General features: G+C 53.4%; 7 protein-coding genes across 7 annotated transcripts; 5 read left to right on the top strand and 2 right to left on the bottom strand.

The window, feature by feature from the left end:
- Positions 1-128: 128 nt before the first annotated feature.
- Positions 129-2,401, bottom strand: ANT1 (ADP/ATP carrier protein). The gene is made up of 4 exons (XM_062950230.1): positions 1,414-2,401; positions 791-1,338; positions 495-732; positions 129-433 (listed from the first exon to the last, which is right to left on the bottom strand). Exons 1-4 carry the CDS (start codon positions 1,515-1,517, stop codon positions 313-315), a joined length of 1,011 nt encoding a protein of 336 aa, XP_062796212.1. The 5' UTR covers positions 1,518-2,401; the 3' UTR covers positions 129-312.
- A 356-nt stretch (positions 2,402-2,757) lies between these two features.
- RIM13 (cysteine protease) lies at positions 2,758-5,201 on the top strand (the record flags this gene model as incomplete). Its single annotated transcript, XM_062950229.1, has 5 exons — positions 2,758-2,820; positions 2,892-3,253; positions 3,333-3,549; positions 3,609-3,922; positions 3,974-5,201. 5 exons carry the CDS (start codon positions 2,758-2,760, stop codon positions 5,199-5,201), a joined length of 2,184 nt encoding a protein of 727 aa, XP_062796211.1.
- Positions 5,202-10,868: 5,667 nt separating this feature from the next.
- Positions 10,869-13,343, top strand: QC764_705760 (uncharacterized protein; the record flags this gene model as incomplete). Its single annotated transcript, XM_062950228.1, has 1 exon — positions 10,869-13,343. Exon 1 carries the CDS (start codon positions 11,469-11,471, stop codon positions 13,341-13,343), a length of 1,875 nt encoding a protein of 624 aa, XP_062796210.1. The 5' UTR covers positions 10,869-11,468.
- A 736-nt stretch (positions 13,344-14,079) lies between these two features.
- Positions 14,080-15,952, top strand: QC764_705750 (uncharacterized protein; the record flags this gene model as incomplete). The annotated part of the gene is made up of 2 exons (XM_062950227.1): positions 14,080-14,280; positions 14,336-15,952. The coding sequence occupies 2 exons, from the start codon at positions 14,080-14,082 to the stop codon at positions 15,950-15,952; spliced, it is 1,818 nt and encodes a 605-aa protein (XP_062796209.1).
- A 1,268-nt stretch (positions 15,953-17,220) lies between these two features.
- On the top strand, positions 17,221-19,239 carry MFS2_2 (MFS siderochrome iron transporter 1; the record flags this gene model as incomplete). Its single annotated transcript, XM_062950226.1, has 2 exons — positions 17,221-17,863; positions 17,924-19,239. 2 exons carry the CDS (start codon positions 17,221-17,223, stop codon positions 19,024-19,026), a joined length of 1,746 nt encoding a protein of 581 aa, XP_062796208.1. The 3' UTR covers positions 19,027-19,239.
- A 62-nt stretch (positions 19,240-19,301) lies between these two features.
- On the bottom strand, positions 19,302-22,236 carry NHX1 (monovalent cation:H+ antiporter, CPA1 (nhx1)). Its single transcript, XM_062950225.1, has 5 exons — positions 21,794-22,236; positions 21,697-21,720; positions 21,455-21,601; positions 20,734-21,393; positions 19,302-20,676 (listed from the first exon to the last, which is right to left on the bottom strand). The coding sequence occupies exons 1-5, from the start codon at positions 21,834-21,836 to the stop codon at positions 19,574-19,576; spliced, it is 1,977 nt and encodes a 658-aa protein (XP_062796207.1). The 5' UTR covers positions 21,837-22,236; the 3' UTR covers positions 19,302-19,573.
- Positions 22,237-23,012: 776 nt separating this feature from the next.
- QC764_705720 (uncharacterized protein) lies at positions 23,013-25,891 on the top strand. The gene is made up of 3 exons (XM_062950224.1): positions 23,013-24,139; positions 24,196-24,249; positions 24,301-25,891. Exons 1-3 carry the CDS (start codon positions 23,446-23,448, stop codon positions 25,602-25,604), a joined length of 2,052 nt encoding a protein of 683 aa, XP_062796206.1. The 5' UTR covers positions 23,013-23,445; the 3' UTR covers positions 25,605-25,891.
- The last annotated feature ends 21 nt before the right edge of the window (positions 25,892-25,912 follow it).

Genomic DNA, 25,912 nt, shown 5'->3' with positions numbered 1-25,912 from the left:
GTGGCTGCCCCGTACGCAGCTTTCTTGGCGGGCCTGGACAGCTCCCGCCAACCGCCAAAGGCATGAGCTCATCTCATTGCAACTGCCCAGTTCAACTGATACTTCACTTTCATGTATGAGGCTTGAGCTTAACATAACACATTGCAATCATTATTCTCAGATATGACCTATCTATATGGCGTTCTTATATACAAAATGTCCCTCTCCTTCGTCCTCTACTCAAGCGCCCCCGCTCATAACATCTCAGGCCTCGCCATGTTGGCGATATGGGTATTCTTCTGTAATTTGTGCCGCGATCGGCTTGAACTTTGTTTATTTCACAGTCACAGGTGAAACAAGCTTGGCTGCCGCAGCCAGGTCAGAAGACCTTCTGAGCTGCTTGGAACGCACAAGCTGAATGTAACGGAGGAAAAGAATGAAAAGAAGCTCGACACTGTGAGAATAAGGTCAGTCTCAAAGCATGCAGCATGTCTGGTAATGGAGGGCGAACGCACCGTTCCTTGGTCATCATCAAGATGCCCTGAACCAGCAGGCCCTTGAGAATCTGGGGTCCGATGCCCTTGAAGAGACCCAGAGCTCCTTCGTTCTGGATGATGAACTGCATCACCTCGACGAAGCTCTTGAATGGCTTGCCCTGACGAATCGCTGGCGGCTTAGACTGCAAGCCGACCTTGGCAACGATAAGGGGCTGAGTAACAATAGTGGCGAGAGCCTTGGACATGGCACCGAGGGCTGGGGTAGTGAGATTAGAAATATCCAACATCAAAAGGGGTCATATTCTCGAACTTACCGAATGCCTCCATCGGAGAAAGGTTCTTCTTGCCGGCAAACAGAGTCTCCTTTAACCTTTCATAGGCACCATATGTGATGGACGGGTTGACGACCAGCACCAAACTCGCCTTTAAACCTCTCCACAACCCACAAACGCCATCCTCGCCCTCAATAACCTCCTTCGCAGTGTCGAAGAAACCCTTTCTGTCCTCCTTGTTTTGCGTCTGTTGCCGAGTGGTGATGACTGCGACTGGGATGGTGAAGAGTTGAGCAAGCGCGCCTGCAACAGCACCGATGGAGAGTTCGGTGATGGTCGAGGTGGGCCCCGTGTGCTTGCTGTGCTTGAGGTACAGAGTGCGAACAGTCGAATGCCAGTAGAAGTAGGCAAAATTGGTAGAAGCGACACCAAGCAGCGATCCGGCCATACCGGCATAGAGCCCCTGAATTCCTTCAGCGGAAGCAATCCTGGAGATAGCGTCCCATGATGACTTGTAGTGCGGCTCATCGGAGGCGCCCTCGCCCTTCTCGGAGTTGGCCTTTACTTGCACCTGGAGTTTGGTCTTGACGCTACAGCATGGATGGTAGATTAGCAAATGGATTTCCCAGAACCTCTTGGCCGATCAGGCTGCATATCAAACATACAGATCGAGAGGATACACCAGCGTGTTGGCAAACACAGCACCGGCAGCGCCTGCTGTCGCAAGACCCCAGGGCCCAATTGGGGCGGGCTTTGACTGAGCACCCATTGTGTGATTTCTCGTTTACTCCTTGCGCCTCAAAAGAGGGCTCTCCTTACAACCTGAATGCAACTCCTCCGGTGGTTGCGCTGTCGTTCGCGATAGGTGGATACGTCACAAAAAGGTGTATATCGATATCGGCCGGTGGATGATTTCCAGGTGGTTGGCTATCTGCGAATCGCGATGGCGGCAGATGGGCTCGGCAAGTAATTCGAATGTTGGGGACGTCCGCCTGCAAGATTGAATAAATAGCAAAACCAGATATACAACACGCACGCAATGCAATGGCAATGGTGAAGATGACGACGACGACAAAAAAGTGACGACAGGGACACCTCTAATAGGTTATAGGGGGCCTGGCCATGGTATTTACGCTGTAGGCCGCCGAGGTGCATCCGGCAAGTGCGGTCCACCGGCCGCGGGGGACCCAGTGTCTTTTTAGCCCGTGATGTCGATTACCGAACCGGATAACCTCGGTTGGCGATTGTGTGCTCGGGGCAACGCCAATTGAATGCGGCAAACGATACGAGTGCCTGGAAGACGCTCCTCAGCCCCGCATTCCTTCTGTTCTTTATCCCATCGACTTGTCGCTGGCAGGCTGATGAATGCCATTGTTGATTGGGACTTGGCTTCTCAAAACACATGCATTCCACCACCCCCCAGGCCCCGACTCATGGATCACGTTGTAGATGAATCGCTTTGATAAGATCGTGTGGCGCCCCGCACCGGCCTCGGAACCAGCCGACTGGGAGACCCTAGTTCGTCCAGTACAGCTTGGCGACGGATCAAAAAGAACGAGATGCTTGTTTCGCGATTCGAGATGGGGGACTGCTGATGAGATGTTTCACGGAAGAAGGGTTGGGCAGTCGCGGTTTATATGAGGGTAATGGCTTGAGAGAGTGCTGTATTTGGAGTCTCAATGCTCAGCCTCCGACGTCCATGATGGATAACCCAGCCACCCCCGCGTGGCTAGTAACTGGTCGTAGAGGTACTTACCCCAGAACAGACACTCGGTATCATACCCCACTGGTGCTCGATTATCGGCAGTGAGGAGCAGCGCGTCGAATTGCTCGCAGATCTCGCAGACGGCATCTGTCAGTGGTGATTGGGCGGCCATAGAACATACGATTGAGCCTTGGCGATCGCTACTCAACTAGGACTCGACATTCACTCATATACGCACCCTTTGTCGTCAAACTCCTTGCCCGACTGACTGGTTACACGACTTCACTCTGACAACCAAGTAGCAATGTCAGCGAACTGGAACTCCAGAAGTAGTCCACTAAATAGACAGAATGAGGCGAAAGGGCTGGTGAGACGGACCCTCTTCCTACACACTGCCTGTCATCATGCTCACCAAGAACGTGCTGATTCCCTAAATAGCAATATGAAGCGCTTCTAATGGATGGGAAGCGGAAGGATGCTTTGAAGCATGCCATCTCTGCTGCCGACTTCTACATGAAGGCCATCCAGAATGGGGCTCCAGGGGTAGACGCTGCTAAACTTCGTAACAAGATCTCATATCTGCTTGAGCTTGGCGAGACCATCAAGGCAAATGAGAAGCAAGCGGGCCTCAGCTCGAGGCCTCCTGAGCTCATATCCACCCGCGTCCTTTCCACGTCTGAAAGGACTATTCTATTAAGGTCTTCGAAGCTCCATGGCCTCATCTTTCCGCCTTGGACGGCAGACACCGAATCCAAGGTGTTCTCAGGGACATCCCTCAACCAGAGTCCCGACCCCTATATGTGGGTGCACCATGCGCCGTGCTGCTCTTGACACCTGACCATGGAAGGTGTTGCTAACTCGTCCTTGTCCAATCGAAAGTGATTCCACGCCTTTTTCTCTCTCTCCCGAGCAGCGGGCCATCTTCTCTGGTTGGAAACGGCCTTTGGAACTGGTGCCCGGGGTCGACGACGGCAATCTGGAATGGATGATGACTGCTGAGAACCCAATCGACCTGGCCCAGGATTTGGCGACGGATTGTTCCGTCGTGGCCAGCTTGTGTGCTGCCTCTCCCCACTTTACCTCGGAGAAGGGTTCTGTAAGAGGATCCGACCGTTCTTGTAATTATCATTCATGCGTGCTGATGCTTGTTGGTAGTTGCTTTCCTCGCTCATGTATCCGTTCGACTATGAGCATAAGCGTCCCAAGGTTGTTAAGAATGGCCCATATCTCTTTCGTCTCAACTTTAATGGATGCTGGCGTTCTGTTGCTGTTGATGACCGCCTCCCGGCTACGTCAACGGACCGGACGTTGTACGTGGTGGATCGGCGCAATCCTAAACTATTATGGCCTGCCTTGGTTGAGAAGGCATACCTGAAAATACGTGGGGGCTACGACTTTCCCGGAAGCAACTCCGGCACAGACTTGCATGTCTTGACTGGTTGGATACCAGAACAGATCTTCCTGAAGAGGTGAGATGACATCTCAGCTAATTAGTGCGTGGTCATGCTAACTGTTCAAAGTGATGACATCGAGCTCGACCAAACCTGGGACAGAATTAAGAAAGGATACGATGATGGAAACGCCATCTTGACGTTGGGGACGGGGAATATCCCACCAGAAGAAGAAGAGGCCCTGGGTTTGGTCAGGGAACATGACTATGCAGTTCTTGACGTACGAAGCGATGGTAACAGTCGTTCATTGCTGATCAAGAACCCTTGGGTCGACAGCCTGGTGTGGACAGGCGTAGGGTCTTCAGCAACCCTCAAGACGCACACCGTGGGATCAAGACCTGAGCACGCAACAAACCAGTTCTGGATGGCCTTTGAGGATGCTCTGCAGCACTTTGACTCTCTCTACGTCAACTGGAACCCAAACCTCTTCCAGTTCCGCCAAGACCACCACTTCAAATGGGACATGCCGGACGCAACAGAAGAGCTGGTCTTCACCAAGAACCCGCAATACAGCGTGGTATCCTCTTCCAACAGCCCCATATGGGTCCTCCTGAGCCGTCACTGGCAAGATGGCGAGCTTGAAATCCTGCGAGAACGAAAAGCCGAGCGAGACCGCCACAACGCTTCCCTGGCTCATGTCTCCAAGCAGCTCGGGTTCATGTCCCTCTCGATCTTTGCCGCCTCCCCGCCCGGTACCCGGCTCCCACTGCCAGAAAACCACCGGTGTCTCCACCAGGGACCCTACGTTGACAGCCCCAACACATTGCTGCGTTATGATCCCACTCCCAACAACCCCCAAACCCTCGTCGTGGCCCAGGGTGAGCTTCCGCTGCCAACATACAACTTCACCCTATCCTTCTTCTCCAACTCGCCCTTGACTATCCGTCAAGCCCCTGAACCGCTCAGCCACAGCGAAACCATCACCGGCGCCTGGAACCGGCGGAATTCAGGCGGCTCGGCGGCTCACCCGTCCTATTTCATCAACCCGCAGTATTCTATCACGCTTCCCCAAACCACCCCTCTATCCCTTTTACTCTCGACAGATGTGAAAGACTTGCCAATTCACATCGCGCTGATCTACTCGTCAAAAAATATAACCAGCATCTCTGGCAGAGATATCCTGGTGTCATCACCGGAATACCAGCGAGGCGCGACGTTTTGCCAGACTCACGGGTCGCAGCCTCTGGCGGCGGGGACCTACACGGTCATCTTGTCTACTTTTGAACCGGGCCAGCTAGGGAAATTTGTGCTGAGGGTGGCGACGGAGGTGGAAGGGGGGTGGTGGTGGGGCAGGTGATGTCGTCGCAGGCGGGGAAGCTGAGGTCGGTGTTCCCGGAAATGGCGGTTTTAAGAATGGGGAGGAGAGGTTGAGGGACGGGTGGGGATTGGGAGGTTGACCAGGTTGAGTGTTGTTGCGAGGGCGGCGGTTGCGGGGGAGGCGGGGAATGGAGCGGGAGGGCTGAGGATGAAGCTGGAGTTGGGGACCGGGGTGGGGAGGAGGGTGGTTGGACAGAGTAAAGGGGGTTACTCAGGAGGGGGGTTTTGGGGTTGGATGAGGGGAGGTGGATGTTGATCCTGAGGTGGTGAGGAGGATGGGGGTTGTGGGTTGTGTTGGAGCAGATTGGGGGGGTGTCGAGGGGGGGGAAAGGGGGGGTTGAGGTTGAGGTTTGGAGTGATGGGGGTGGTGTTGGAGGGAGGGTGGGAGTGTGTTGATGAGGATTGAGTCCTCTGTTTGCAACATGGGAAAGGTTGTTGTTATGTTTTGTTATGTTGGGTGTTGTACTGGCTGTCATAACAAGCAACTTCGTCTATTTAGCTCTGTTATATTTGGCTTTTTATCTACCAACCTGACTTTCATCTCGCCAAGCCCATGCCCTTGACTGAGAAGCTCACGACAACATTCCCGAATGAAGGAGCACCCAGTGGTTTATACATTAGGTCCACAACCTACCTTCCAACAGCAGCTCGAACATCTTGATCAGGGCACCGCCCTTGTGGTCAGGACAAATGGTCAAGGTGGAAGAGCTGCTGTTAACCCGGCCGGGGGGCTTGCAACCGATAGCCCCCGACTTCGATCCGAAGTAAAACCACCGAGGTTTTCGTAACCGGCCACCTCTATGGAGCTGGCCGGTGAGTTTTTACCTCTACGGCCTTTTTTTTTTTTTTTTTTTTTTTTTTTATGTATTTATGTTTTGCTTGTGACTTTCTTACTGCAGCTATTGTATTGTAATACCTATGTGTAAAGTCTAGATACACATCCTGGTGTCTTTCTGGCAGGACCCTTGTTGGACCTTTTAGGCGGTGTGCAAGCACTCTTTGTCATCAACACACTTTTAGGCTAGCTTTGTTGTATGCTTTGAGTTGTTCTACGGTGGTTTTCATTTGATCTAGGGGTTCCTATGGACTTTCTATTGCATTGTTTATCCATCTGTTTGACATATAAGGAGTGTTTATTCTGGGTATTGTGGTAATTCACTACCTGCTCAAAGTATCGAGGGCCCGAGTCGACAGACATTCTCAAGCTACGGCTTCAACACCAGCTTTCTAGGACCGAGACAGGAGAGCACAGCCGGGCTAGCCTCGGTCTTGGAGTCAAAAATGGGTCCTGGTGATCTTCAGCATGTAGCAGTGAGTTTGTCAGCTTGTGGCCCAAGATGTCTGACTGGGTTGGCTGCGACTTTGAGCTCCGGCTGAAGAAAGAGGTATTGAAGACGCGTGGCAAATGTTGCTTTCCGCTGGCCATGCTTATATTGCGAGGACGGGATCTTGTGCCGTTGAGGAGGAGATCCTGTGCCGCAATATTGGATCTAGAGACGTCGTCCCCTCGCCTGGTGTCGACTGTTTCTTCTCGAGGGCGGCTTTTCTGGGGCAGTTGAGGCTGGATACCCACCTTACCCAGCTGTAGAAGAGGTTTGGATTGGTAAAAACCCTCGGATATCTTTCCCGTAATATTGAACTTCAAAACACAGTTGTGCTTACCTACATGAGGCGGCTGTCTTCCGCAAACGGGGCAAAGTCCGAGGTGGGTGAGGATCTTCATCCATCGGATGATGTTGGATACCTACCTATCTTTGATGGAGGTCTGTAGTCTGGTAATCTCTCGGTAGTTGTCCCGTAATATTGAATCCAGAAACACTGCCCCTAAGTTCCTATGTCGGCCATTCCTGGTAGCTGGGGTGAGGAAAACATGGTCTAGAAACCCCGTCGGGGATTTGATAGTGTGGGGGTAGGCCTGAGGGGTTCGGTAGTTGAGTGAGAAAAGAGCATGGCTTGTGGCAAGGTTTATTTCAAGCGAGTGAAGTGCCGGCGCTAGTGATGATTTGTAGGTTGTCTAGATTCTAGTTGTTAGAATATCTGGTGGGCACGTAGGATATGGTTAGCTGGAGGGCTTTTCAGGGTGGGATATTGGTCTCGTTGCAGCACCAGTGACAGGACAGACCACAACTGCCAGTTGACAGCAAACTAAGGTCGGTAGATACTACATGGAGTACTCTGCATCTCGTTCGTGGCCATTCTGGGATGGTTGAACAAAAGAGCTGAAGAGAAGTGAGCATCGGTCTCACCTAACCCGACCCGCAACCCTACCCCGACCTGACTAACATACTACACTTGTGCACCTACATCTAGAATCCTATCCTATCTCACCCATCAAACCCATCTCCAAAATCCGAGGAAAACGACGGCAGCAATAAAGTGCGAGATTGGGCCGTCACATCCCACTCCATCTCGTCTTGGAGCCATGAGTGGTCAATAACCCGCAGCGACTACCGGGCATCTGCATCAAAGTTGGCTACCCACCTCACCTTAGCTTACGTGTATGCTGCTGCTCGTACCTTGCTTTAGTATCTCCATGTGGTAGTGTGTGGTGTTATGTGTCGTGCATCCCCAGGCTGGCGGGCAGGTTTTCTTTGGACACGGCAACTTGCAGGAACACTAGTAGAATCGTGCAGATTACATTGGGAATCTCTCAACCTCCTTCCTATTTCTTGTTTTCGCTCCTTGGAAAAAATGATCTTCTCTCAGGGTTGGCAGCCTTGCCTGTGGTGATTGGTAGTTAGTTGTTGTTCAGTGCAAGTGTAGCCAAAAGGCCAGAAAGAAAATGACGACCATAATGCGGTGCCTTGTGTCTGTATCTGGGAGGTATGTGATGAGAGGTTTGTATGGCAAACCCAACACACACAAAAACACTTTACATCTCTACAGTGAGGACAAGGCAGGTGGCCCCCGGTGGCTGCCCGTCAGGCCTCAGACCACAGGCCACAGAGTAGGCCGTGCCACGTCATCTAAGAAATCATGTCTGGTGTGTTGTCTGCCATCAGGCCATTCACTTCGACTGGTCACCGCAGACTGCTGTGTCTTTTTTCTTTTTCTTCTGTCGCATATTGTGCGCAGCAAAGGTGTTCACTATGTATGTCCCTTGACGCCACGGAAGGGAGTGGTTTGCCTTCTTTGATGGTGAAATAAAGGGAGGTGGCGCCTTGCTTGGGTTTGTATCAAGGATAGACAAGACGGCCAGTGATTCCGGAGGACCGTTTGTCTGTTGGTGATCCCTTTTTCTGGGCAGATGCAGTCGGATTTAGGATTTCCCAGCTTTCTGCTTGCTGACATAGAGAGTCGTGATAGACTTTGGGACTTGTGTTTCGCCAAGCAAGAAACTGTTTGTAGGTTTTCTGCCTGCGCCGCCGGAGGGATTTCGTGGGTGGCACAGAGCCATGACGCCCTCGGCGCCCCTACCAACGGCGCCGAAGAAAAGGGGGGAGGAGGTTCAGCAGCAGCTCATGCCTAGTATTTTCTCGGTCCCGGGTCCTGTAGGTTTCTCAAAATTCTCCGTCAAGGTCGGTGGCGGTCAAAAGACTCGGGGAGACGCCCAATCCCCAGAGCTGACCGGGTCGCACTGCGGTGATTCAGGCCCGTAATCCAGCCAGGTTGAAGCGGTGCCTCCCGTAGTGATTTTCAGGTCAAGATGAGCGTCCGGATAGCATCCGTGAGTCGGGGGTGCCAAGTCTCAGTCGTCAGCCGTCGGCAGCTCGTCAACGGACCAAGAGTATTGACACTTGAAACGGGGGGGCGTAAATGGCCTTGTTCAGCCAGAGGGAGGAATGTGCAGAGTCCAAAAGACTGCGCGCGCAAACACCCGCCGCCACAGAACATGGTGAATATCGGCGACTTTACAGAGTGTTTCCATCACTCGCCGCCGACAAAACGGAAGATACTAGACTTGGCGGCTATCTAGGCCAGGAAAGTTGAACCGCGCGCGTGGTGTGCTAGGGAGAGACCATAGGGAAAGATTGCACCGTTTTGGCATAGGCTGGATATGTAAATGCAGGGCCTAAAAGCTGGTGCAAGACTGCTGCGATCAGACACCACTGCGAGAATGGTGATAACAAAAAGCTGCGGGGAATGATGATACCGTAGCAGAAGTGATGTCGTCAATCTTTCTGAAGACACGGTGGGTTCCTCATTTCAGAGCTACGCTAGCATCGTCGAAAATCAGATCTCGGAAGAAACTGTCTCGGGAGAGCAGTCAGATCTGACCCGTCTTCTCTGGACTTCTCTGAGATGCTTCTTCTTTTGACGGCGGAAGCGACGACAGGGAGTGGCTTGCTGGGTAGGCTCCGTTCGGGAGTTGGTTGTGTTTCAAACGCACGAGAACACGCTGGGGCCCCCCAAATCCCCTGGCTTGGTGTGTTTGTGAGGCTGTGATTGGACGGTTGTTCCAAGTGAGGGTCAACCCCTTGCTGTTGGCACGGAGCATTGATAAGATGGAAAAGTGCGGGGCAGGGAGAGGAGAGAGGATTCGCAAGTGATGGTGATGATGATATCGGACATTCTGTGCCTTGGACTGCGACTGTCAGCAGCTATTCTGGAAGAACAAGAAACAAGAAAGGGATGGTTTATTTATTTAGTGTAGCTGGTTTCTCAAAGACTGGTAGATATGACGCTATAATGGGCGATTTATTTTCAGGCGGCGTTTGTGTACCTGTCGTAAAAAAAAAAACAAAAAAAAATAAAAAAAAAGAAGCCCCAAAACCCAGGTGTGCGGGGACCCAAAGTTCCCAACCGCAACGTCAGGTCGTCGAGAGTTTGGTGTCGGGCCGGTCCAGGGAACCGTTGGTATCCCGCGACACAGACGAGATGAAAACCCAGGGACCGCATTTTTGTGCCCAATTCCCACATGTTGGCTACCCGTCTGTCGGCGTCCGCCTTCCACTCTGTTTCTGACGGTGATACTTGAATACTTGGAGGGTCTGGAAGGAGGAGGGCACCATATTTGGAAGTTTCCCCTTTTTCGAGTTTGCCAGTCGATCGATCCTATTGGACGCCATTCGCGCCGCGTAACAACATAAATTCTTTGTCTTTTTTATCCTCTGCCGTCCCGCCCTGTGCCAACTCAGGCACACACCTAACGACCTGCAGCTTGCAGAACATCCGGCCAATGGGATCCGCAGTGGCGATGAGCAAGATGCAGGTACAGAGTGACCTGAGCGAGCGTTACCCCTGAGCGCACAGTTTTTTTCCTCTCCCTCGTGCTCTCGTCCACCATGGCGGTTCGCCGACCCCCTCTCATCTGAAATCTCTTGACATCTCGAGAGCCAGGAACCACTGGATCAGACGGCGTGTTTGATGAAGGGGCCAGCCCAGATAGGGTAGACAAACGCCAGTGCACGCCAGCTGTTAGACAGTTAGACATCCACAAACCTCTGCCCTGCCCAGATGGTGAGGTGAGGAATCCACTGCCTTCAGCTCCTCCACCGGACCTTCCGGTGTCTGATGTTTGCCCTGGCAAAATCCTGGCAGTCAATTGCTCATCGATCGCTCTCTCTCCTTGGAATGGGCGTCCGAATATGTCTCAATCGGGCTAGCCAGAGGAGTGAACGGAGACGGGACTTCTCTCGCTTCTCAGCTTCTGGTCTTCTGGACCCACGGTGCCGGGCTGAGGGGTGGGGTGGGGTGGGCAAGTGTGGACACAGAGCACAACGTCGTCGGCTCGTGTTGCGTATAAACTGGGTCACACCCATGCCGGGAGTTCGTCCCGTCTCCCTCTTTTCTTTCCCTCACCCTCACCCTTCTCCTCCTCAACCTCCTGTGGGTTTTTGTTGTCCTGTCATTCTCTTTTTTTCCTGGCACTCGTGCCTCATCTCTCTCCTTCGAATCCAAGTTGTGCTGTTGCACATCACTTTACACTCCCTTTTTTCCAACCATCACCAGCTGCGGAGCCTGCTCAGCGCAATACATACTCACTTACATCACTATCCTTTCCACCACGCTAGCCGTTGATATCCAGCTTCTACCTGTCAAGCAATACCAACAATAGAAACGGCCAACGTGAATAGTTAGCGACTGTTCCACAATCACAACCCCCCATTCATTCCAGCCAACCGGTATTGAGCAACTCGAAACTTTTATCAAGCAGTCCCAGAGACTTGTCTTATCAACCCTTCGACAACTTCTTCCCACACTTTTCTCGAGCCGTTGAGGAGCGACTTTTGAGATACCCAACAACCAAAGGATAGACTTTAGACATTTCCAAGCGATACCAAACAACAACAACAACTTCTTCACCATGCATTTCACCACCATCTTGGCCACTATGGCCGTCACAGTGGCTGCCGCCAAGGACAGACGTACCTTTGCGACTCTTCAGCACAAGGGTCGGGGACCATTGACGACATGCAGAGCCGATCCCATCGTCTCACCAGGAGGCCCTTCTGCCCACGTCCACGCCGTCATGGGTGCCAGCAACTTTGGCTTCAACGTTACCGGAGAGTCTTTGCGCCAGTCCAAGTGCACCACAGCCAAGCCAAAGGCTGACATGAGCTCATACTGGGTCCCTTCACTCTACTTCAAGGACCCCGAGACCGGACTCTTGGAGCCCGTCGAGTTCTTTTACATGGTCAACTATTACTTCTTCGACGCCACCGACGACGATATCAAGGCTTTCCCTCTCGGTCTCCAGATTGTCAGCGGAAACCCCACTCTGAGGTCAAAGCCCAGCCATGTCTCTGATGGCGCCCTTCAGCTGGATCCCTCCAAGCCCATCCAGGCCGCTCAGATCACTTGCCCTCGCCCTAACTACAACCCCCCTAGCTGGCCTGACAACTCGGACGGCTCCAGGGCTGGTCTTGGTGACCCGGTCAACAAGGGTGCTGGTTATGGCTTCCCCTTCCAGAACTGCGACGCCTATGCCTCTCCCATGCGCGTGGATGTTCACTTCCCCTCTTGCTACAACCCCGCCGCCGGCCTCACCAACTACAAGAACAACATGGCTTTCCCTACCCCTGTCGGCGACAAGCTCAACTGTCCCAAGGGCTGGATCCACGTCCCTCACATGTTCTTTGAGACCTACTGGAACACCCCCAAGTTCTTGCCTCGCTACCAGCACTTGCTTGGCAAGGAGAGCCCTTTCGTCTTCTCCAACGGTGATGCCACTGGTTTCTCGGCTCACGGTGATTTCATCTCCGGCTGGGACGAGGAGGAGCTTCAGCACATCATCGACACCTGCGACGCTGGCCATGCCGGTCTTCACAACTGCCCCGGCCTCAAGCATGGTGTCAACCCTGACAGTGAGAGCTGCAACATTGAGTGCCCCATCCAGGAGAAGATTGCCGGCACCCTTGACAAGCTTCCCGGCAACAACCCCATCGCTGGTTGGAAATATGGCGGCGGCAACGTCTCGCCCGCCCCCGCTCCTGCTGTTCCCGAGCCCGAGCCTGTCGTCGAGAAGCCCGAGCTGGAGACTCCCAAGTCCAGCAGCGCCCCTGCTATCAAGGTAGAGCCATCAAGTTCTGCTGCCCCCGCTCCGGTCCCGTCGTCGAGCTCTGCTGCTGCGCCGCCCCCGCCTTCCACCACCCTTGTCACCGTTCCCGCTCCCGCCCCCACCAAGGTTGAGGAACCCCCTGTCGTTGAGAAGCCCGAGCCTACCAGCGAGGCTGTCCTTCCTCCTGCGGCTTCTCCCAAGGTCAGGATTGTCTACGACACCGTCACCGTCTGGCAGACCAGGACCGTCTACGAGGCCCCTGCCGGCCCCACCCAGTCTGCCAAGTCTGGTGCTGAGATCTCGGGCTTCAAGGCCGCCGGCTGCTACAAGGACCAGTCTGACCGTGTCATCTCTGGCAAGATTCTACCCAACATTGGCCAGGTGAGCAACACAGCCTGCGTCGAGTACTGCTCTTCCAAGGGCTTCTCTGTTGCCGGCACCGAGTACGGCGGCGAGTGCTACTGCGGCAACAGCCTCAACACTGTCGAGAAGCTTGACGACTCCAAGTGCAACATGACCTGCAAGGGTGATGCCAGCCAGAAGTGCGGTGGTGACTGGGCCTTGACCGTCTTCACCAAGGGCGGCGCTGCCCCTGCCAAGGCTGAGAAGCGCCATGTGCGCAACCACAACCACCTTGCGCACCACGCCCGCATTCCCTCTCGTCATCTCCACCGGAGGTAGACGATGACTTAGTCACACGAGGTTTTTCTTCTTCTTTGATACCTTTTTACTTCTTTCGGGGCGGGCGTCAAGCCCTTCTCTTCACATTTAGGGATGGATACCAATTTTGGTTTTGGGCGGACAATTTTCAGCGGTAGGAAAAGGGGAGGGCTGGACATATGGGAAGGGGTGTTTGGATGTTCCGGTGTTTTTTCCTTTTCCCTATCTATCAAACGATGATTTATGACGAAAGAGATCCCCCCAAAAGAGCGCCATATGTTTTTGTCGTTGATGGCTGCTGCTGTACTTCACTTCTTACATTTCGTGTATGCATCACTTATTCTTCGATTCTTCTGAACAACATTTTTGGAACATTGGGTTTTTTTGGTGATTTTTAAGACGGGGAGGGATGGGACATATATATAGAAGGGAATATGAGATACTCCAGAGGCTGGAGAAAGCGTGTTTTTTACGCAAACATATGCTCTTCCATGACTTTGGTGACTGATGATCTGTGCAGGTGAACGCGTGACTTCTTGGTTGAGTTCTCAGCGATATCAACGGCCATGATCCCTAACCCTGGGCCTCCAAAATTTTGCAGTATGTCAAGGCAACCAACCAGAACTCACAACTCACAACTCATTCCAGCAGCTCACCTTCATCACTCAGCTCAAGTAGCCCAAACTCATTTGGCCCGACTCAAAAGTTTCAATTGAATGGATCAATAATACGCCTCGGACATCTGTTGTAACTGAGAATGTCTCTCTACCACGAAGCAGCAGCGCTGCTCACAGGGCCATCGACACACGGCGGCAGCTTGAAATCACGAGTCTTTAGCAACAAGGACCTCAAGTCCCCCCCAGCGCAGGTCTACGCCCTGGCTCTAGAGACATGCAAATGGAGTTCTGTGCTCAAAGAAGTGGTTGAGAGTGCCGAATTACTCAAGCACGAGCGCAAGGTGTGTTTTCCTTCATTCACCCATTGCAGTATCAACTACTAATAATCATTCTCAGCTCACCCCCATCCTCTCCATCCTCCTAGTCCACGACCACCTCCTCGCAAAAGGTGGTATCGCCCTCCCAGCCTCCCACGGCCTCCGCCAATCCATCGACCGCCACAAAGCCCGCCTCACCTCGGAATTCACCAAAGCCCGCATCCGCAGGAGATGTCCCACCATCGAAACCTTTCGCGACTTGATAGAAGCGGAATATGCCGGCCCAGTTCAGCATCCCCGATGGATCCGCGTCAATGCTATCAAATCAACCCTTGACGCACAGTTGGAGACTACCTTCAAAGGGTTTGAAGTCGTCCCCTCGATAACCCAAGTCATGACCGCCCCCCGCAAGAAAAAAGTCTTGTGTCTTGACGGTCACATCCCCAACCTCATCGCCGTCCCCCCCTCCGTCCTCGACTTCACCAAGACGGAAGCCTACAAAAAGGGCGAGATCATCCTCCAGGACAAAGCCTCTTGCTTCCCTGCCTATCTACTTGACCCAAGACCGGAAGATGGGGATATCATTGACGCCTGCTCCGCCCCAGGGAACAAAACCACCCACCTCGCCGGGATACTCTCCGAACGGGGTTTCGCCCGAGGACAAACCATCCACGCCTTTGAAAAAGACAGAAACAGAGCCAAGACCCTGCAGAAAATGATCAAAATCGCGGGAAGTGACGCAAAGACGGTGGTTCACCCAGCAGAGGACTTCCTCCGGGCTGATCCCCAGGCGGAGGAATACGCCCATGTCGGGGCGCTGCTGCTCGACCCGAGTTGTTCGGGGAGTGGGATTGTCGGCCGTGATGATGTTCCTGAGCTTTGCCTCCCTGAGGCGTTAGCCAGCAAGAACAAACCGGGTAATGGGAAGAGTGGAAACAAGAAAAGGAAACGGGCCGAGGGGGAAGAGGAGATGAAACCGGCACCGGCGATGATGGTGGATGATGATGGACAAGAAACGGTGGTTTCCTCTGAAAAGGACCTACAGCAAAGGATTGAGGCTTTGGCGGCGTTTCAGCTGCAGATTGTTTTGCATGCCTTTGAGTTTCCTAATGCGAGGAAGGTGACGTATTCTACGTGTTCGGTTCATAAGGGGGAGAATGAGGGGGTTACGATCAGGGCGTTGGGGTCCGAGGTGGCGAGGAGGAGGGGGTGGAGGGTTTTGAGGCGGGAGGAGCAGGTTAGGGGGATGTGGGAGTGGGATGTTAGGGGGGAGGTGGAGGGTTGTGAGGGGGATAAGGAGGTCGCCGAGGGGTGTGTCAGGGCTTTTAGGGATGATGGACGGGGGACGATGGGGTTTTTTGTGGTGATGTTTGTGAGGGACGGGACGGTGGATGGGGAGAAGAAGCAAGTGGAAGAAGATGAGGAGGGGCCGTATGTGAGGGATCAACAGGGGAGGGTTGTGAGGGATGAGAATGGGATTCCGACGTTGAAGGCTACCGGGAGAAAGGCGGTTGAGGTGGATGATACGGAAGGGGATGTTAGGTTTGGGAGTGGGAGTGAGGGAGAGGGGCCGTTTGTGAGAGATGGGGACGGGAGGATCGTGAGAGGGCCGGATGGGATGCCGACTCTGAAGAAGGGGGCAGATGAAGAGAGCGAGGATGAGAGTGAGGATGATTGGAGTGGGTTTGACGATTAGATCCTGCTCAAAGATCGAAAAGATACCCATCTACAAGGCTGAGCCGGGGCGGATCTGCCAACGAATACATCCAGCATCACCCCATGATGGTTTTATACGATGGTCAGTTCATGGATTGCGTGGGATGGGCTGATATCCCGTGGTTTTGGAACCGAGCTTTCCGGTGCCGAAACATGGCTTTGCTATTGCATTTTCAAGCTTGGACGACAACAGTCCGATATTGGGCTTCAACAATGTTTGGTTCCAATGCCAAGATGTCAAAAGAAAGATGACTGGAAATTCAGAGCAAGTCTGTGCATGATGTCAGCACGACCGGAGTTGGAGGTTAGGAGCATGTGAATCCCGCCGATGATCTACAATTCAAAAAGTTCCAAGGAGCGCTAACCTCGGTGCGTCGGCATTGGCACCCACCGCTGCTTTGATCTTGCGGCTCCACGATCCCGACAACAGTCTCTCTTTTCTGTGGTCTCGTTCGCCGATTTTTTCGTCTCTCTCTCAGGGGCAAATCGTCCTTGTCGTTCTTCTGGAAAGCCTGGTTTGTAAGCCTGCGAGAAATACTCCGCATGCCTCGGCCGTTGGAAAACCAGCTGCGAAATTGAATCAAGGACAACGACGCGGCCTCGCAAGACCAAGAGCCCACAAATGAGAATCCTCGAGAAGTTGCGAGGCTATCGTTCTGGGCGTGTCCTTCAAGTGGAGTGCCTTCAATGCCGTTTTGTCATCACTCATTCTCCTGTTGTTTCTCACGGTGCTTCTTCCTGCCCGAGTCCCGACTTTTTGGAACCGTCCAGCGGTGGTTACAACCAGTCCACTTGCCGCAGTCGCCAATCTCGTGATCCATAATGGCCGTTTACAGATCTGACGGAGCACGCTCATTCTGACAGGAGATCACGTCAGGGGTCCAGTGTTGTCAGAGATGGAGGAGCCTCATGCTCTTGGCAGTTCGTCCGTTGTGGGACCAGGAACGGGATTCAGAAATCCAAAGCCCATGATGGGCGGCGTGGGCGGGTAGTGGTTTGTTAATCTTGCTATTGTTGGTTTCGTTTGATCAGGATCGGGGAACGGAGTTGAGGAAGCTTTGCTGGAGAGGGCGGGCTTGGCCATATAAAACGGCGAGTGGTTCCCCCATTTGGGTGTCCGGATGGCATTTGGGTTTCTGTTCTCGCGGTTACAATATCTTATCGTGGTTTCTTTTGTATCACCATATCATGATATAAGATTCCGATATCGTTACTCGTTATCATAGCAGACTGGTCACAAACTTCAACATGGCATCCTCTTCGTCGTCGGTGACGGCTTTGCCGACTACACCACCCTCCCCAACACCAAAGCCAGATATGGAGTCCCAGACTGATTACAACACCACCAGCAACAGCAATCATGTCCCTCACTGGCGTCTCGTACTGTCCCCTTCTCACCTCACGCCCGCCATATTGTCCCACCCCTACCCGGGAGATGGCACAGAATCCTCTCCCTACATCGTCGACTTCCTCCCAGGGAAATCCGACCCCTTCAACCCCATGACCTACCCCAACTACAAGAAATGGATCATCACGTTACTGCAGGCCGTCGCAACCCTGGCAGTGGCCTTTGCTTCCACCGCCTATTCAGGCGGCGTTTTTGAAATCATCAGATACTTCCAAGTCACGCCAACCATGGCCACCCTGGGCATCTCTCTCTTCGTCTTTGGCTTCGCCATCGGCCCGTTACTTTGGGCGCCCCTAAGTGAATTCTACGGACGCCAGCCGATCTTCGCCCTGACCTACATGGCCCTCATGGTATTCTGCGCCGGAGCCGCCGGGGCAGACACAATCGAAACTCTCGTCATCCTCCGCTTCTTCGCCGGAGCCTTTGGCTCATCACCACTCACCAACTCGGGCGGCGTAGTAGCAGACATGTTTGACGTCAACGGTAAGCCCCCTTTTCCCCTCCCTCTCCATCCATCTTTCCCCTATACTAACTCCCAAAAAGAAAGAGGAGCCGCAGCCGGCGTCTTCGCAATGGCCCCCTTCCTCGGGCCCTCCATCGGCCCCATCGTAGGCGGCTTCGTCGGCGAATCTTTAGGGTGGCGCTGGATCCAAGGCCTAACAGCAATCTTCACCGGCACCCTCTGGCTCCTCTGCCTCCTCTACGTACCCGAAACCTACGCCCCCGTCCTCCTCCAAAAACGCGCGGCAGCCCTCACCTCCCACACAGGGAAAATCTACATCTCCAAAATGGACCTCCTCGACCCCTCGACCAAGTCCCAAAAAATAAAAACAACCCTCACCCGCCCCTGGGTCTTGCTCTTCAAAGAACCAATCGTCCTCTTCACATCAATCTACCTCGCCATCGTCTACGGAACCCTCTACCTCCTCTTCGCCGCCTTCCCCATAGTCTACCAGCTCAACCGTGGCTGGTCCCCCGGCATCGGCGGCCTAGCCTTTGTCGGCGTGGCCGTCGGTATGGTTTTTGCCGTCACATACGCCATGATCGACAACAAAACCCGTTTCATGCCCCTCCTCTCCTCCGGCCTCGCGACCCCCGAGTCTCGACTCCCTCCCGCGATCGTCGGGTCTATTTTCCTCCCTGTCGGATTGTTCTGGTTCGCGTGGACAAACGGCCCTGAGATCCACTGGATGGTCTCCATCACTGCATCCGCTTTTTTCGCCGCGGGGCTGGTGGCCGTGTTCTTGAGTTTGTTGACGTACATGATCGACAGCTACACCGTCTTTGCCGCCTCGGTCCTGGCCGCGAACTCGGTGTTGAGAAGTCTGTTTGGTGCGGCGTTTCCGCTGTTTACGACGTACATGTACCAGGACCTGGGGATTCACTGGGCGAGCACCGTCCCGGCGTTTCTCGCGTTGGCGTGCGTGCCTTTCCCCTTGTTGTTTTGGAAGTATGGGGCGAGGATCAGGAAGAGGTGCAAGTACGCGAGGGAGGCCGAGGAGATTTTGGGACGGATGAAGATGAGTCATGAGAGGAAGGAGAGCAGCGGCGAGGAGGGGAAGATGGGAGGGGGTGTGTTGAGTGAGGATGAGACGGTGAGAGGGGAAGAGACGGCCGGGGAGGAGGAAAAAGGGGTGAAGATGTAACGGGGAGAGAATGGGGAAGATAATGAAGGGGGAGTCCTTACTGCATGGCGTTTTGGTTTGGTTGCTTGATTTTGTTTTGGCATATCTTTTTGAGATATATCACGGATTACGGACACTGCCATTTTGTTGTTTAGCAGTGGTCAGTAAGCTACAGCTAGATTGTTTGGATACCCTACTCTTTTGTTTATGATAGATAGAATCTCAAAATGTCCGAATGGATCGGCTTTGCATGGAAAATTGCTCCATTCCAAAAGACATTATTCCGATAGAGCAGGCAGGTACTGAGATGTGACTAACAATGATCCAAACATTTTATTCCCTTCCTCAAGTTCGCACCGAGAAAGTCAACAGCCAGCCGGCCAAACACGCCAGCGTTTCCCAGCTAAGCAGAACAAAGACATCTAATCATAGTAACAGCAGAAAGAAAAAAGAACAAACGCCGCCGGTGTATGCCTCCCCGCCTGGCATCCTTTTGCCAAAAGATATCCCTCCTATATGCACCGAGCCAAAATTCAGGGCTTGACCTGACCAGAAAGAAAAACAACATCTAATGCGAGCCTCCACCACCACTGCCTCCTCTGCCATGACTCCCATCTAGCAACAGCGTTGGCTTGATGTAGTCTTCGTCCAACTGTCTAAACAGGGCAGATGGGTCGTCTGTTCTAAACAGTTGTCTAATCGCAGCAGACGCTGTTAGTGGCGTGGAATGATTCCCACTCTCGCTGTTCTGGCCAGAGCCAAGGGTTGTGGCCGCAGTCGAAGCTGGTGGGATATCCCCTCCTGGCATAGGGCTCGACCTCCTCCTCGGCGCCGGTGGTGGCAAGTCTGAGATGTCAATGTCGCTCCCAAACTCAGAGTCAGTGTTACTGCTCCCGCCATTGTTGACACCCAACAACTCTGACCTCTCAAAGTCGTTGCTGTCCTTGGAGTTGTGTCCCTTTCTCCCATGGCTGGGTTTCCTCCTGTTTCCTGATGTCCAGCTCGCACCGTTGCTGTTATTACCGCCAACATTATCCAATGCAACGGCCGACCCGCGGCTCCGACTTCTGGGATTGTATCCTCTCCCACTATTGTCCGGTCGTTTGTAAAGTCCGCCTCCAATAGCCTCGATATCAAACTCGTCATCGGAATCCGCATCCTCTGTTACCCCAGTGCGGATTCCTAATATCTCGAGCATGCGGGCTGTAGTGCCGCCAAAGATGATGACGGTCAGCACCACTACAACAAGGACGGTCGCTTGCAGAGCTTGGGTTTCCTTCGCGGTAAAGCGGGCTGAGAGAGCGACGCCGACGGCTCCACGAAGACCGGCCCAGAAGAGCATGGCTTGGTAGCTGTAGGGCAACTCATCGGCTTCGCCACCACGTCGGGCGGCTCTATATCGGCGGAACCAGTTGATCGCTCGAGAAAGCGGGAAGACAGCGAGCCATCTTGCCGCACAGACGGAAACAACCGTGACAATGATCAACAGGGGCTGAAAGACGAGGTTCTTCTCCGTGAAGAGGGCCAGACCTAGGTAGATAAAGATGAAGTTTTCAGACAGGTGAGCGAGAACTTGGAACAGGTACTTGGTCGTCAGCTGCGTTCGGCGGGACATGTTGAAGTAAGCGTAGTGCTTGAGCGTGATGCCGCAGAAGAGAAGCGATACAATTCCTGAGCACCAAGTTAATCCATGATTCTCAAGTTACGGGCGCTTACGGGAAGACCTACCAGACATCTCAATAGCTTGAGAGAAAAAGTAGCTGGCATAAGCAATGAGCACAACCAAGCAACTCTCGATGGCTGGATACCGTCTGACATAGGTGTACTTCAAGGCGAGAGCAGTCATTACGCCCACAATGCAGCCAATCGCCAAACTGCCAAAGAACTCTTTCAAGAAGTACCAGATTCCATGCAGGATGCTGAAGATGCCAATACCCCCTGACCCGGAAGAATGCTTGGCCTGGGAAGCCTCGAAAATAACAATGGCCACTGCATCGTTCAGAATAGACTCGCCGAAGATGATGGTGTACAGCTTCGGGTCAACCTTGTACGAGTTGAAGATTGCCAAGATAGTGACCGGATCTGTGGCAGAAAGCGTTGCGCCGACGGCGATGGCATCGGTCCACGACACATCCAGCCCCTCGGGAGAGATTGCAGTGTAAATGAAGAGCAATACGCCAATCACAACGGCCGAGATGAGCGTTCCCGCAAAAGCAAAACTCAAGATTGTTCCTATATTTCGAAAAAAGTTGGCTTGGTGGAGTTCGTAGCCGGACGAGAGAATAATCGGGGGAAGGAGAAGGTTGAAGAAGTATTGGTAGTTAAAGTTGACCAAGTCTCGGACGGAATCGAAGCCAGATACGCGGAGGATGAGACCGATGGTCATGCCTAGAAATATGTTGGTTAGGGTGAGGTTCGTCGGGGGATGATGGAGGAGAATCGCTCGTACCGCCGAAGATGGATACGACAGTTTCATGAATAGCTGTGATCTTTCTCTGTTGTAGAGTGTAGCTCGTGCAGAACGACACAATGAGTAGCGACAGCAGAATAAATATGGCCCATGATGAGTATTTCTCCTGGTGGGGCGGGTCGGAGCCTGTATCGCGCAGTTAGCATGTTGTCGAGGGTCTCGAGATGTTCGTTCGGCGGGAGGGGGGTGTTCGGATGATGGATGTAGGGGATCGGGCATACCGGCGGGGTCTTCTTCCTCTCGTTCTGAAGCATTCTGTTAGAGCCTGTCTGTGGGATAGTTTGGGGTTGGGGAGGGAGAAAGGGGGAATGCGCGTACTGGCAAGTTCCACGAGGGAGCTCGCGACAACTTCTGACAGCATGGCGGCGTCTGTTGGACAGCGACAGCGGGCTTGGCCCCGGCGCGGACGAGGGTTGGGGAAGCTCAGTTCAGCTCAGAGGTCACGGCAGGGCTCAGGACTCTCAGGCTCACGGGGAGCGAAGGAGCATGAATTGGTAAAAGGTACGTAAGAGACGGACGGCGATGGCACGTATGGACAGGCTGATTTGGTTGGCATTTGGTAAGCTCAACATCCCAAGTTTGAGACGTCGCCAGGTTCAAGAAAGTGTCCACAAGGATCGCTGCCGAGACCCGCCGATGACCATGAGGCGGCCAATCCGCGCAAGCCACCACCAACCGCCAACAGGGGAGCTTCCCAATCGGTGGGTCAATAGGCTTGGCACTTGGAGGGGAAGTATGTGTCTAAGTTGAGCTGTTCAGACATCTTGAACCTCACTCATAGCACCTATTGTTCTGCTATGTTCTGGGGAGGTCAGGATAAGAACTGCACAGCAGATGCTGTGTCAGTCTTCTCGGTCACATATCAAGCTCCAGCATCACTCTCGATATCCGCGTCCATATCCAACAATAAATACAAGATGGTCAAAAATACAACTCTGTGCTACTTCGCATCATCAGCCGGTTCAGCAAAATATCAACTACGGGCTCATGAAGCTGTCACCTGGGCTACTAGTGCTTGCTTGGGTTGGGATTAAATCGAGGCCATGTGAAGCCCCCGTATTGCTTCGGATTTTTACACTGTGCACCATGGCAGCCACTGCTCCAAAACATGTGGTTCTGATCTGTTGCTGGAGTTCAAAGACAATCCCCAATACTCGGAACACGTTGGAAGGAATGTTTGGTGGTTGTTTCTGCCAAGGGATCCGAGTCAGAGATCTCAGGCCTAGTTAAAAGATTGGACGTTGAAGCAACAGTGCTGCGATCCATGGAACAAAGAATAACGACCCGCTGTGGTTCCAATTGCCTGACATAATTAGTGCCCGCAAAATCCGGAGAAGCCTGTCGCTCGGCGCTGGGCCTTCCATGATGGCCCCTGCAGCTTCAAGAGATCCAGACCCGTGCCGCCTGGCGTCTCTCTGATGGTTGTCATTCGTGGACCAACCAAGATCGAAGCTCAAGTTGCTCTGCATTGCAGTATCTTTTGTCACAGACCAGCCCTGCCTCCTCTAGATAGCCGGGGTTTTCTCGACTTGCTTCCGCAATCGCACCACTCGAACCACGACGGGTCTCGTGGCAGACGTTGACTTGGCCGCGTGATATTTTCACTCCTCTACACGTTTATATCAGTTGCGAGCATCCCTCGGTGCCCTCCCAGCTCCGTCCAGTGCGACAGCCTCCTGTATTCGCCGCGACCTGTGCTCTCAGGGACGATCCCGGCACGGCCGAAACGCAGGCACCTCAGCTCTTCTTTCACAGGCACCTCCCACGCCCTCTTCCGTCCTGCTTTTTGCCCAACCCGATCACCACTTACGATACCACCGATAGCTCATTCGCTCGAATCCAACACATCGAGAAAATAACAAACTCGCATAGAAGACGCCGTCGATTGTTTTTTTCCGTGCCAGGTCGAGCGACACGGAAGCGCGCGAACCGCCGTTGTTGCTGTGGCAGCTTCTAAGCTCTTGCTCCGCATGACGTCGTCGTTAGCAGCAATTCCAGATCGGGGCCACCCCGCAGGCGACAGCCAACGCCAACAGACATCAACACCCACGAATCAATCGGCCAAGGGCAAAGAACAGGCGAAATCATCAAGGACAGGCAACCCATCATCAGGTGGAAATGACCGTCAGCCAGTATTCGACACGGACAGTCTGAACGAGCAGTCGCCGCTGCTCTCTCCCTCCTCCGGCTCGGGTGAAGACGATGGCTTCATCCGCGCCCAAGCGCTCGATAACGGCGAGGATGAGCACCAGGCGACTAAGAGTGTCTGGTATCTCATCCTCTTGACTATTAGTATCGGTGGCCTGCAGATCGCATGGTCGGTTGAGATGTCCAATGGCTCTCCTTACCTGCTCTCGCTCGGTCTGAGCAAGTCGTTGATGGCACTGGTCTGGATTGCCGGGCCGTTGTCGGGAACATTGGTGCAACCATATGTTGGCATGCTGAGCGACAATTGTCGTCTGAGCTGGGGCAAGCGCAAGCCATTCATGCTCGGAGGGGCTGCTGCCACCATCATATCGTTGATGTTCCTTGCCTGGACCAAAGACATCGTTGGGGGCTTCTTCGGCGTATTCGGAGCAGACCCAGAGTCGGCATTTGTGAAGAACTCCATTATCGTTATTGCAGTTTTGTGGGTGTATATTTTGGACTTTGCAATCAATACAGGTAGGCAATTGCACAGGACCGGATAGGAGGACTTGTGTGCTGACCAGCCATTGTAGTGCAAGCCGCGATTCGAGCGTTTATTGTCGACTGCGCACCCTCTCATCAGCAAGGTCAGTTATTCTATGCCCCTTGATTTAGTTCAAGTCTAACGCCTGTTACAGAGGTTGCGAATGCCATGGCAAGCAGGTTTGTCGGTATTGGAAACATTGCAGGCTACCTCGCTGGCTATACCGATCTGCCCAGTGTGCTCTGGTTTTTGGGTGATACCCAATTCAAGGACCTTTGCGCCATCGCGAGTATTGCGCTGGGAGTGACGGTTGTCGCTACCTGCATTTTCATCCGCGAACGAGATCCCCGACTCGAGGGGCCACCCATCAAGGACAAGCCTGGCGTCCTCGCCTTCTTCAACAAGATCTTCACCTCCATTCAACGGCTACCGCCCCAGACCAGAAAAGTCTGCGAAGTCCAATTCTGCGCATGGATTGGCTTCTTCCCTATGCTCTTCTACACTTCGTCCTACATTGGCGAGATTTATGCCGAACCATATCTCGAGGCCAACCCGAACATGACCCCTGAGGAACTCGACAGGCTCTATGAAGACGCCACTCGGGAGGGAACCTTTGCGTTGCTCATCTTTGCGATCACTAGTCTGGCAACGAATGTGTTCCTCCCCTTCTTCATTGCGCCAACATACACCACTCAACCTGGCAGTGCTGTTGTCTCCCCTGACGAGGGCGGCCCCAGCTCGCTCAAGGATTATGACGAGGAAAAGTCCTGGTTGGACTACCTCGTCATCCCTGGATTCACGCTTCGCCGCGCCTGGATGCTTGCCCAGATTCTCTTCACCTGCAGCATGCTTTGCACTGTTTTCGTGCGGACCGTCACAGCAGCCACAGTACTCATTGGCCTCGTTGGTATCACCTGGGCTCTTACTCTCTGGGCACCATGGGCTATCATCAGCGCCGAGATTTCCCGCCGCGACGAAGAGCGTCGCCAACAACGAGCGCAGAGGATGCTCTCACCCACCCGCGGAATGGACGGCTACAACTCCGACGAGGCCCGCGAGCTCGAATCAGGGGAAGACGCCGAAGCCGCCGACCAGGCCGGTGTCATCTTGGGGATCCACAACATGGCCATTGCTGCCCCTCAGATCATCGCCACCTTGCTCAGCAGTGTGATCTTCCAAATTTTCCAAAAGCCCCGCGGCGAGCCGGGAGACCACAGCATCGCGATTGTGCTGGCATTGGGTGGCATCACGGTGCTGATCTCGGCCTTCTTCATCCACCGCATCAGGGATGATCCGGATGTCCCCGCGGATATCATGAGCGCTGTCGAAGACGGCGACGCCCCTTCGCGGCCGGGCACAGCGCGCAGTAGGACGCGGAGCCATGAGCAGCTTCCCAGGGCGAGCTTGGAGAGGGCGACGCTGGTGAGGAATAAGAGCTTTGGTGGGATGGAGTATTAGATGCAAGCGATACCGGTTAGAATGTACGAGACATGGACTGAGAATCGTGTATGAGTGTGTGAGAAGAGGTGGAGCTGTGAAGCCTTGTTATGATGATGGTATACAATAATCGGAGATTTTCTTTTTGACAGGAATGGGACTGGAAGGAGTAAAACATGTGTGTTTCTCTATCGTTTAGCATCATAGTTCTATCTCTCTCTCTCTCTGTCTCTGTCTCTCACTGATGACTTTTTATGATATTTTGTTGGGGTTCTGCTCCATAGCTGTTTGTTCTTGTTCATTTACATGTTGTTTTGACTGCTTCAATA

This window comes from Podospora pseudoanserina (genome assembly GCF_035222485.1).
Source record: "Podospora pseudoanserina strain CBS 124.78 chromosome 7 map unlocalized CBS124.78p_7.2, whole genome shotgun sequence".
Taxonomy (NCBI): Eukaryota; Fungi; Ascomycota; class Sordariomycetes; order Sordariales; family Podosporaceae; genus Podospora; species Podospora pseudoanserina.
The sequence above is the reverse complement of the archived record's forward strand: the minus strand, read 5'-3'. Positions and strand labels throughout refer to the sequence as shown.